Source organism: Myotis davidii, unplaced genomic scaffold, assembly GCF_000327345.1.
Source record: "Myotis davidii unplaced genomic scaffold, ASM32734v1 scaffold240, whole genome shotgun sequence".
Lineage (NCBI taxonomy): Eukaryota > Metazoa > Chordata > Mammalia > Chiroptera > Vespertilionidae > Myotis > Myotis davidii.
The window spans coordinates 271,110-283,694 of record NW_006292334.1 but is presented as its reverse complement, the minus strand read 5'-3'; the positions used below and the strand labels follow the sequence as shown (position 1 = coordinate 283,694).

General features: G+C 41.8%; 1 protein-coding gene across 2 annotated transcripts in view; it reads left to right on the top strand.

Moving 5' to 3' along the window:
* Positions 1 to 12,585, top strand: part of PAQR8 (progestin and adipoQ receptor family member VIII) — a 42,144-nt gene that overhangs the window by 11,761 nt on the left and 17,798 nt on the right. The window contains exon 1 of one of the 2 annotated variants that reach the window (XM_006765697.2): positions 1,357 to 1,463. The exons of the other annotated variant lie outside the window; for it this stretch is intronic. Within the exon in view, the coding sequence (XP_006765760.1) occupies positions 1,407 to 1,463 (57 nt within the window). The 5' untranslated portion in view covers positions 1,357 to 1,406. Of the gene's footprint in view, positions 1 to 1,356; positions 1,464 to 12,585 lie in introns of those variants that run through there. 2 annotated transcript variants of the gene reach the window in all.

Sequence of the window (12,585 nt, the reverse complement as noted above, 5' to 3'; positions counted from 1 at the left end):
TTAGACTTCACATTATCACACATGGTGTTTAGAAACCACAATTCCCCAAAGGTGGGGAACTGCTCTCTGCTGTAATAAGTCACCTGGATTGGATGATTAGGTTGAGTTAAGCCTTAGATAACTAATAACTGTCCCTATTTTCTTATGTGAGGAGGATTCAATAGTATATCAGAGTGTAACTTGTCAAATGTGTGGATTAATAATAATTATGATTATAATAATTATGAATGTTGGTATATAATAGCAGTAATGGGGAACGCCAAGATTTTGAGATAAGCACACCCAGAGAAGAATCAAGGCGAGCTCTCCCTCTTTTCTAGGCTGAGCAGGTTCCTGACTGTAACCAGTTTCCAGTTCCTAGGACTGTAAGCATGTGAAGGTCAGAGGTAGGGTTATTGGTTTAAGAGATTTTTCTTGGTCTTGAGACACAGATAGCATTAAGGGCAATGACATTTATCCTTCTAGGGCCATGGTCGGCAAACTGCGGCCAAACATGTGGCTCTTTGGCCCCCTGAGTGTGGCTCTGCCTAAGCCTTAGGAATACCCTAATTAAGTTAATAACAATGGACCTATCTGTATAGTTTAAGTTTAAAAAATTTGGCTCTCAAAAGAAATTTCAATCGTTGTACTGTTGATATTTGGCTCTGTTGACTAATGAGTTTGCTGACCATTGTTCTAGGGTGAGATAGGCCAAGATTAAGAAGAGCCAAAGAACTTATATGCATATATGCATAGACCATGGATACAGAAATAGTGTGGCGAAGGCTGGGGTGGGGTGGGAGCCAGGAGGAGGGCAAAGGGGAGGAAATGGGGACATCTGTAATACTCTCAACAATAAAAATAAATTTAAAATGGTAAAAAAAATAATTAAGAAAGAAAAAAGAAAGAATTTGTTGTTTTTCATTAGTAGCTTGAAACTGTACTTGCCCTATGGTAGCACCTGCTCTTTGGAGTCTAAGAGAATTCCCAAGGCCCACAGTCAGGAAACTGGAAGAAGTCTGCACTTACCCACACCAGTTCAAGATGGAATAAAAATACACTTGCTCTGTGGAATCTTGCCTGTAGAACATACTTACGTGAGAAAGAAAACTTTTTGCTGGTGAAAACTATTAGCTCATTTTCATTTTAGGCTTGTTCTAAAGAGAATTGGTGAAGTTGTATAAAATACGGAAGGAAAGGGAAGATGATGTAAAATCAGAATTGGAGTGTAATAGCTCTTGAATTAGAAAATTTCTATTCTCCGTGGTATATTTAACTCTGGTCCACAGAATTCATTCCAGGAGTCCCATCTTAGCTTTTCTATTTCTGCACTTAAGCAAGATAAAAGGCGTTGATATTATTCTCTTGGGTTGCCAGGATTCCTGAGCACTTTAGAAAGTGGAATTAGTCAGTTTCATGCCTGGCTAATGCTGAGGTTGGATTTGGCTGCAGTACTCGAATGTCACCCAGACAAGCAGATTCAGGTAAAGCTCCAAAAATAACATTGGTGAAATAAGATTATTTTTTAAAAATCATGTGTTGAATAATAAAATGTTTTCTATTGATTTGAAAAATATGTATCTATTTATACAATGCCAACAAAATTGATTTTGTTATGTAAAAAAATACAATAAAATAAAAACACCCCAAATGACAACCTAAAAAAAAAAAGACATTGAAACTGGACAGCATTTCAGGCAGTTGGAAACTGATTTATCAAATCTCAGTTTTGTGCAGAGGTTCAGGTTAGTTCATAAAGTGCTATAAATATTTCTTGGATCACATGGATCTCTCTCTCTCTCTCTCTCTCTCTTTCTCTCTTCAAAACATCCTGCATGATGACTAAAGTCTTCGCTAATGGAGTGCTGGCTTTATTATTTACACCTGTCTTATCCATTGATCCTCTCAACAATATACAGTAGACATGCAGCAAGTGTTTCACAATAGAAATAAGAATGGCCTTCTGGGTGGTGTGGCTCAGTCATTGAGTGATGACCCAAGAACCGAGAGGTCACTGATTCAATTCCTTGTCACGGCACATGCCTGGGTTTCTGGCTCCGTCCCCAGCATACAGGAGGCAACCCATCGATGATGTTTCTCTCTCATCGATGTTTCTATCTCGCTATACCTCCCCCTTCCACTCTCTCTAAAAAATCAATAAAAACATTTTAAAAAAAGAAGAAGAAGAAGAATGGCCTGGCTACAATTGAATTCAGCTATATTTTTCTCATGACTTTTTTTTTAAAATAATTTTTTAAATTATAAAAGATACTATAACACAACATTTATGGAAGGAGAAGAGGGAACCACATAGAAGAGAACATGTAGGTATTGATCACAGCAACATAGTTATCTATTTATCAGCTCTGTGAAGAAGATTGAATACATCTGCATTAAAATTTTTTTGCATAAAAAAAGAAGAAAATCTTAAACAGTATAATTATGTATCTGTGATATGTCTCATAACCTGGAGAACCAGTGGTGTCTAGATACATAACCAAATTACAAAGGAGGTAATGATAAGACATCCATTTGTACGTGAAGGCATACAGAGATGTAACATTGCTACCATGTATTGAGTAATTACTATGTGCCAGGCATTGTGCAATGCACTCTATTTACGTTCTCTCTAATTCCTAAAACAACCATAGGAGGGAGATATTCCAGTTTACCCAGGAGAAAACAAAGATGAAGTGGCTAGCCCAGTGGTTTCAGCCTTCCTAATGCCGCAACCCTTTAATACAGTTCCTCATGTTGTGGTGACCCCCAATCATAAAATTATTTTTGTTGATACTTCATAACTGTAATTTTGCTACTGTTATGAATTGTAATGTAAATATCTGATATGCAGGGTGTATTTTCATTGTTACAAATTGAACATAAAGCATAGCGATTAATCACAAAAACAATATGTAATTATATATGTGTTTTCCGATGGTCTTAGGTGATCCCTGTGAAAGGGTCATTCGACCCACAGGTTGAGAACCGCTGGGCTAGCCCAAGGCCATTACAGTTAGTGTCACAGCTGGGATTGGAGATTCCTTGTCTGTGAGAGGGCAGGGGGCAGATGAGTTTGGATTTAATCCTCTTAGAGTGCATATCTAGCCTGAAGTTGGTCTAGCTTGGCATTTCCTGTCCCTCAGCTTGTGTAAGCAATTCCAGAAGCTGGGAGTTTCTGGTACTGACTTTGGATTTATATATGTGGCATATATAAACCTATTGGACCTGAACCTATTGGAGGCATAGACTCTGGTGGCAGGGGGCAGGGTTGGGGGAAGTGTTAAGCTATTTTTCATTATTTCATATGCCTACAAATATATGTGGGTCAAATAGTTGCACAGGTCATTAAAACTAGGTAGTGCTTTCTTTTGGCTGGGACAATACAAGATCAATTTAGACCTCATCTAAACTCTGACTCAAAATTCTGACTTGTGCTTATGTGTAGCTGACTAAAAGTTATGGGATAATGACTACTTAATGGCTGTGGTTGATTTAGAAAACTTTCAAAGCATAGAGAACTAATGATAATCTAAAACAGGCTTGATGGTGAAAAGATTGGGCAATAATGAATGGCCTAGAGTGACGGTGAAGTTCTCAATGCAGCCCCCATCTCCCATTGCTGGCCCCAGAGCCACCCAGGTCTCTAGAGAAGCAGGCAGCTATCATGGTGCTTTTTGACCTAGCAACAATGCCTTCAAGTCCCTCTGATTTATAACAGATGACATGTATTGAGCACATGCTGTGTGCAAGCAGTTTTACCTGTATTCTCACTCTTAAATTTTCTGTTATAGAAAATTTCAAATCAGAGGTGGATGGAATGCCCATGCCTCAACTTGAGCAATTATCAACTTAGGGCCAATGTCTTTGCTCCAATACCTTACCCCCAGGTGATTCTGAAGTAAACTGCAGACATCGTATCATTATTTGTGAGCATTTCAGAATGTATTTTGAAAGATAAGCATTCTTTTTAAAATATATTTTTATTGATTTCAGAGAACAAGGGAGAGGGATAGAGAGATAGAAACATCAATGATGAGAGGGAACCATTGATCAGCTGCCTCCTGCATGCCCCACACTGGGGATCGAGCCTGAAACCTGGGCATGTGCTTTGAGCGGGAATCAAACCCATGACCTCCTGGTTCATAGGTCGACACTCAATCACTGAGCCACACCAGCTGAGCAGATAAAGACTCTTTTATGATAATTCTTTAAACATCACAGCCATCCTGTCAGTCAGATACCATTATATCCTTATTTTATAGATGGAAATAATGAGACACCAGGAGGTTAAAATATGTGCCCAAGGTCCCCAACTTGTCAGTGGCGGAGTCAGGATTCAAATCCAAGTTGCCTATCTCCTCAGCCCATCCTGTTAACTACTAGGTGGTTGCAACCAACCCCTCTGCTGTCACCGATCCTCCAGGGTGGAATCAGACCTTGGAGATAGAAGTGCACACTACCAGAAACACGACTGTTGATTTCTGTGAATTCAACCACCGGACCATTGCAGGCAATTGGTCTGTTTAGGTCCATAGGTGCAGAATGACTGTGAAAGGCTCGGAATTGTCATCTCCAAGAGTGAAAGCCTGAAATATTAGTGGATCCTCACTGGACAGCAAAACTGGTAAAGTAACATGATTCTGAGAGTGTTTGAAATGTTGGGGAAGCCCACAATGAAAAGGACTCAACGGAAAATATGACAGTCACTGGGCTTGACAGCCAAGGGACCCAGGAAAAAGCTTCTTTTAAAATGAATTTCCCTTTGGTTTTCTCTCTTGGCAGAAGGAATCAAAGTCGTCCCACTGAGTCTTTTCAGTTTGTTTCAAGCGCGGCTAATTGTGTTTGTTTGCCTCCCAAGTCACATGTCTGCCTCCTCTCCCTTGCCTTTCCTAAGCTCTCTTGTCTGTGTGTATGCTGTGGCTGCCAAAGGCGTTCTCCTCACCTGGGACCCAGTTGGCTGACAACACAGAGTACACAGAGTAGATGGTGAGAGGCCAACTCTGTCTCTCTCAGAGGTCTGACCTGGCCTCTGGTGTCCTACCCACCTCGGCGGGGAGGGGAGAGGGAGAGAGAGAGAGAGAGATTGATTATATAATCTGGCTGTGAAACGAACCATGTCATTTGCCTTGTATGTGCCCACTTGGGGTTAAGAACAAAGCAGAAAGTAAGTGAATACTATTGGTTGATTCAGAGAGCTTTGCTAGTTCAAGTTCAAGAAACTGAGTCTCCCTTTTCCCTGTTGAAACAAACATGACATTGACTTGTCTGGTTAGCATTTTCCTTTGTCTTGGGGATCACTAACATTGGTTTGCTTCTCAACCCTTGGTCTCTTTTCCTTCCCCCTCCTCCACACAGTCCCACCACAGAAGCCATATGGCTGCTGGAGAGCGATCCAGCTCCTTAGCCTCTAGCCCAGGGGTCCTCAAACTTTTTAAACAGGGGGCCAGTTCACTGTCCCTCAGACCGTTGGAGGGCTGGACTATAGTTTAAAAAAAAACTATGAACAAATTCCTATGCACACAGCCGTGGCAAAAACACCCGACGGGCCGGATAAATGTTTTCGGTGGGCCGCATGTGGCCTGCAGGCTGTAGTTTGCGGACCCCTGCTAGCCCATGGAACAATGAAAGTTGGTGCTTGTTGAGATGCTGTTGAGTCGAAACCGGTTTGGCTCAGTGGATAGAGCGTCAGCCTGCAGACTGAGGGGTCCCGGGTTCGATTCCGGTCAAGGGCATGTGCCTTGGTTGCGGGCACATCCCCAGTGGGAGGTGTGCAGGAGGCAGCTGGTCGATGTTTCTGACTCTCTATCTCTCTCCCTTCCTCTCTGTAAAAAATCAATAAAATATATTTTTTTAAAAAAAGATGCTGTTGAGGTGCTTTTCAGAAAGAGCTTGTCCTTATCCTTTTTCCTCAGCCCTTGTCCTTTTTCTGGGATTGTTTTTTTAATACATTTATTGTAAATATTTCAGAATATTTTTTTTTTATGATTGATGTGACTTCCACTCTTTTAAAAAGTAGGGGGGATGCCAAAACCAGTTTGGCTCGGTGGATAGAGCGTCGGCCTGTGGACTGAAAGGTTCCAGGTTCGATACCGGTCAAGGGCATGTGCCTCGGTTGCGGGCACATCCCCAGTGGGAGGTGTGCAGGAGGCAGCTGGTCGATGTTTCTGACTCTCTATCCCTCTCCCTTCCACTCTGTAAAAAAATCAATGAAAATATATTTTTTAAAAAAGGTGGGGGGGGTGGTAACAGCGGGTTGCAAGTTGCTTAGCTCTCCACAATAGATTTTGCTCAGGGATGGCACATATCTGGCTCCATGCCCAGCTCTCTCCTGAGCCTGGTGCCCCTGAGAGCCTGTGGTAGACATGGTGCATCCATCACAGCACCTCTTCCTCTGAGCTCACCCCAGGCCTGGAATGCCTCTCAGTATGGGACTCCAGGAAGCCCTTATCAACCAGGTTGGCAGGAGGGTTGAAATCCATTTGCTGTTTCCTAAGTAAGTGGTCTGGAAAGCTCTTACGAACTGAAATCCTACCAGCCTTTCTTGTGCTCACAGTAGGTTGCTAACAGCTAGGGACCAGCTCTCTCCTCTTTCACCAAAATCAGGTCAGAGGGAGGGAAAATGCTGAACCCTCCTGGAGAGCAGATGACAGGGGGAAATATATTTTTTTAAATATATTATATTGATTTTTTACAGAGAGGAAGGGAGAGGGATAGAGTCAGAAACATTGATGAGAGAGAAACATCAATTCAGCTGCCTCCTGCACACTCCCCACTGGAGATGTGCCCGCAACCAAGGCACATGCCCTTGACCGGAACCGAACCTGGGACCCCTAAGTCTGCAGGCCGACGCTCTATCCACTGAGCCAAACCGGCCAGGGCGAAATATTTTAAATGTTGATGGTTCTCAGAGGATTTGGAGGTCGTGACTCTCCCTTTTCAACCCACAGTAGGTCTGTGGATTGGTTGGTTTAGTCAGTAACCAACTTCCATGGGAGAAATGGAATGCTTAGTGCTTAAGAGGAATATAAGGGAAATGGAAGCCCAGAGCCTCTAAGGAGCTCCTCATCTAGCATAGCAGTTGTATTAAGCTGAGTTAAAATTCAGTGTAGTTTAAGGAGATGTGAAAGCAAGAAACTTAGTTAACTCTCACGTGATTAGCAATTCTCTTTACCTTTGAAGAAACTTGGAGGATATTAAGAAAATGCATATGAAGCAACAGGATTTCCTTGACAGAAGATGTGTTAACTGTTCATGACCACGTTATAGATGGTGCCCTGGGCTGTAGGAACGGCCTGTAGACACCAGGAATCATTACCTCCTGGTGAATTGTGGGCGAAGAAGCTGTGCGGGCTGCTCCAGGCCTGGCTGCCCCTGGAAGATTGACAGAGGATGCCAGGCTGCTCTCTGTATGGTTAGTATCAGGCTGTGTGAGCACAAGTGTGGTTTTCTCTTGTTTTAATCAACAGAACATTCTTTTGCCAAAAGAAAAAAAAAAGTCAAATCAAGGCTCATTCTGGGATGCTCTGACTTACCAGGAAGGATTGGCAGAGGTCCTTTTCCATATCAGAAGTCTCAACTGGAGGGAGAAAGACAGGGGAAGGGGAAGGGGGCGCCATCCAGGTCAAACAAGCATTAGATTGGCCAGGTATTTTAAAGGTATATGTAAAGAATCCGGTTAGATTTAGAGCCCCTGCCACCGCCCCCCGCCCCGTCCCCCCCCAAGTGTGTACTTTTATCTAGCATTGCTTATCTAAAAATCACAGAAATCACTTCTGGCTTACTATTATTCTTTAATTTCTCCATCTTTTTGGATATCATATGAAAAGAAATCAACAACAACAAAACACAAAACATCATTTGCTGTTGTTATTTTGGAATAACAAATAGTCTGAAGCAGTCGAATATTCTGAGTGGGATGAATGGCTGGTGAGGCTGAAATAGAGTTGGGGAATAATTGCAACTGTCAGTAGATACTACAATCCTTTGTCCAAGGGAGTGCTGGGGTGTTGGAAATGAAACTGTAAATACTGACCTTGAATTTTCTGGTAACAATAAGTTCTTGTCTCTTCCCAAGACCATATGATCTGTGGAACTTGCTGGAATAGCCTATGGCTGATACTGTACCTTTTGTTTTCTAAAGACACAGGAACTTTAAATGCACCCATTGGGGTTAAAATCCTCTTATTGAAAAGCATTTTATCTGAATGTTAATTTCGTGGTGAAGTTACGTAATGTTGGCTTTTCCATACTGAATAAGCTTGCAGCTGGGAAGTGATACTTTCTGGACCTGCAGTCATCTTGTCTTAGGCATGTAATTACATTCTTTTTTTTTCCAACTTTAATTCAGAAATCTTAAGTCATTGGCCTTTATTATTCTCAGTTTACAGATGGCGCTATTGGTGCCAGAAGGATTGTGGTTTATTTTTAAATATGTGATTCATTTAATTTGAAGAGAGCAGGATTTGGGCCTTATGCCTTCCTTGCCGCCAAGATCAATACAACCTCAAAGGAGGAAAAGTTGTCCCATTTTTAAATGGACTGTATAATGGATGTGTCTTATCGATATTAATTACAGTGTATCTACCACAGTATAACTTAGATTAATCAAAGTCTTCGATTAAGCTAATTTTTACTGACATCGTCCACTTTGAAAAAAACACAGAAATCACAGGGAAATAAAGTCCTACTAGAACTTTTGTTTAAGATCAACTTTCCAGGAGGGCTCTAGGCTCATCAGAGACACCATCCAGTCTTCTCAACCATTGGTCGGTCCATTATCCGAGCTGCATAAGGATCACTGAGATAGAGAAGGAGATGAAGGACTCGGATGGTTATGAATTATCCACATTATTTTCACTTACACATTTAGTAAAGTAAACAAACACATTTTAGAATGATTTTCAATAAATAAAGCAGAAACAGCATTTCCTGAGCAGTATAGAAGTTCAGGAATTACCTCTGGAGCAAGACTTCCTGTGTGCGGATTCTGGCTCCACCACTTCCAGCTGGGTGACTTTGGGCAAGGGACTTAACCTGTTTCCTCATCTGTGCTCTGTGGATTGAAGGGTCCTGGGTTCGGTTCCGGTGAAGGGCACATGCCTGGGGTTGCTGGCTTGATCCCCAGTGGGGGGCGTGCGGGAGGCAGCCGATCAATGACTCTCATCATTGATGTTTCTATCTCTCTCTCCTTCTCTCTTCCTCTCTGAAATCAATAAAAATATATTTTTTTAAAAAAAATTAAAAGCATAAGAACATAATAAATCACAAGATAAAAAGTGATACAGAAAACAAAGAAAAAGAGCAGAGTAAGGGGGTTCTAGGTGCTGGGGAGGGTGCGGCCGCATTACTAGGGCAATGAGGCTGTTGAGAAGGTGGGATTTGAGCAAGCACTGGAAGGAGTTGTTTTCCTCCTGGCTGCTGTTGCAATCAGTGTCTGAACCTTCCAGGATCCACAGGTGGTGTGTGGCGGTGCTTTAGGCCACAAGCAAGTGGTGTATGTATGCCCAAGAAGCTCATGCTGGTGGGCAGCTGATGCAGAAGTCATGGCTGTGGGCATTTCAACTCGATTGGATAAACAATCCGGGCCCTCAGGTAGCACTTGCACAGATTATAATCACATGTCACCTGAGACCTGAGGTTATGTTACAGTGAAGAGAAATGGCTGCTTTTATACTTGGCCCTTTCTAAACCGGAGCTCCGTAACCCAGAAATGACAGTCAGGAGTCTGACTTTTTAGTTTGTCCTGAGTGCATATTGTTGCTTAAGCCACTTTTTAAAAATATCTTATTACATTTTATTGGGGTGACATTAGTCAACATAAACATATAGGTTTCATGTGTGGATTTCTAAGTTACAAGATCTGTATATAGCACCATGTGCCCACCACCCAAAGTCAAATCTCCTGTCACCTCATATTAGGACCCCCTTCTCCCCTCCCATCCCCTTGCCTCTGGCAACCACCACACTGCTGTTTGTGTTCACAAGTTTCAGTTTTGTATCCCACATATGAGTGAAATCATATGGTTTTTAGCTTTTTCTGTCTGACTAATTTCACATCGCATAATGTTCTCAAGGTCCATCCATGTTGTTGCAAATGATGCTATTTCATCCTTTCTTATGGCGGTACTGGATTCTTGAATTGACTTTTCTGCATCTCACTTTTTAACCACTTCCATAGCTAATAAGAAAGAAGTATGATGAGTATGAATCTCTACTTTGGAGTCAGGAAGAAGTCTCTAGCCGTGCTCCCACCCCCACCCCACTGACCCTGGAGGAGCGGTGGACACCTGTGGGTAGACAGCCACCTTTGCCACCTTTGCCACTCCACAAGCCTGTCCCTGGCCAAGGATTCTGGAACTACTCCACAGCCATTCAGCACACGCGTGGCTATTTGTGACTCTGTCCCCAGGCTAATGTTGTGTAATAATTGCTGAGGTCACAGGACGAGGTGGGAGGAGGAGGAACAGATTTACTCATTAAATCCTGTCTACACTGATGACAATAAACACTGGTTGACCAAAATAAGCACAGCACCAATCTTGAAAATACCCCTCCTCCCCCAATTTTTAGTAACATTCTTATCTGACCAGTATTTAATTTTTAGTTCTGAACAAAATTCTTATACTTTTTTTGGCATAAATGTAATATTTTGGGTGCTTTGACAATAAGTAGAGGAGGGAAAATGTTTTCCTTACCTTTACTCATAAGCAACTGCCTACTGTCATTTAGCTCCAGGCAGTCATCTGGCTGGGAGTGTCCCCCTGGACCTCCAGTGTCTCCCAACATAGAGTGTGGATGATAGAGACAGGCTTCTCGTGACCCCCGTGGTGAAATGATAGTACATAGGAATGTCGCAGTCATTATATAGATATAGATATAGATATAGATATAGACATAGATAGATATATCTATATCTATATCTATATATCTATATCTATCTATCTATATCTATACTCTTTTCGAATTGTATTATGATTTTAAGAGGGCGCAGGAGTTTATATATATATACTGTCGTCATGAAAGGTATGTCCTTAGATGGTGATAGCAGTACTTAGTAGCAAAAGAAGGAAAGCTTAGTGGATTCAACAGTAGGTCTGCTCTGGGCAAATATATGTGCCAGGCTCTAAGTGGGGAGGAGAGGGAATGTAACGCATGTTACACAGGACTTGCTCATCAGAAACGTATGGCCTGCTAGGAGTATATGAAACGTACTCAAATATCTACAGGACAGAATTGTATATAATGGCATCATTTAAGTGATGCAAACTGAAGTTTGCAGGAAAATGGACGGAGGCTGTAGCTCTGACTGGGTGAGTTAGATGCATGGGGGAATTGAATCGGCATCTGAGAGGTGCCATCAGGGAAGGGTAAAGGGGGAACAGCCTCCTGGGCAGAGACCTGTAGAGGAAGCTCCTTCTAGGCATGTGTCCAAAAAGACATATACGAACTGCACCACAGCCTTACTTGTCAGGGGAAATAGCTGGAAACAGCCTGCATGTCCATCCACAAGAGGATGGACAGATAAATTGTGGCTTCAGAAAATATTCAGCAGAGAAAATGAACCAATTAGAGAATCATGTCATAATTAATGTGGAAAAAAACACAAAGGATGTATTAAATGAAAGAAAGAAGGCTGCAGAATGTTAGGTACAAAATTTACATAAAGGTTAAAAATATTTTAAACAATATGTGTTTATGGATACTGTATTTAATTTCATGATTTTATTATAGCATATATATATATATTAGCTGTACCCGGCCACGCGTTGCTGTGGCTCAGTCTGGTTAAATGGAAAAGAAAGAAAAGAGAAAGCGCACATTTCTAATATGTTTAATTTCACAATGCTTGTGGGTGTACAATATTTTTTGTTGTTCCATTGTCTGTGCAGATATAGAGATTGTCTGGTTTGCCGACTCTAGAACACGCAACATATAATTGTCTAAGTGAGAAGCAATCCGTGTCTAGATCTAAACCGCACAATTCTAAAGATTGGCCGTGAGCTTTGTTGATGGTGATTGCAAACTCCAATCGAATTGGGAATTGCAGTCTCTTAAATTGAAATGGCATATCCTTTGGAATCATAGGAATGAGAGGAATGAGGACATCTTCACCTTTGAAAGGTCCTGTCAAGATTGTTGCTTCTACGACGTTGCTCATTAATTTTTTTACTGCAAGCCACGTGCCGTTGCAAAGCTTTGGCTGGTTGATATTTCACAACATGATAATTGGCACGCCAATTTTCAATTGCAGTACGTGCGGTGGCATCCCAGGCAGATCGAGTGACTTCATAAATTCTGTTGGATAATTAACCGCTTCATCTGCTTCCACAACAGTGTCGACGGACTTGTATGTGACTGCCTCGCTTTGAATGTTAGACTGAATGATATTGTCAAGTTCGTAGATGTCTTTGTTCTTGGCCGCAAGAATAGCTCATTCACTCAGCCAATTGTGATTCTTATAATTCTCATTCACTCAGCCAATTGTGATTCTTATAATTGGTTTGAATATTGGGAAATATTTTTCCAACCAGTTCTTCTTTTGATGTCACTAAATTGCAGAAGTTACGAGGCAATGAAATTCGTCCTGAGGTCAGCTCAACCGGCACC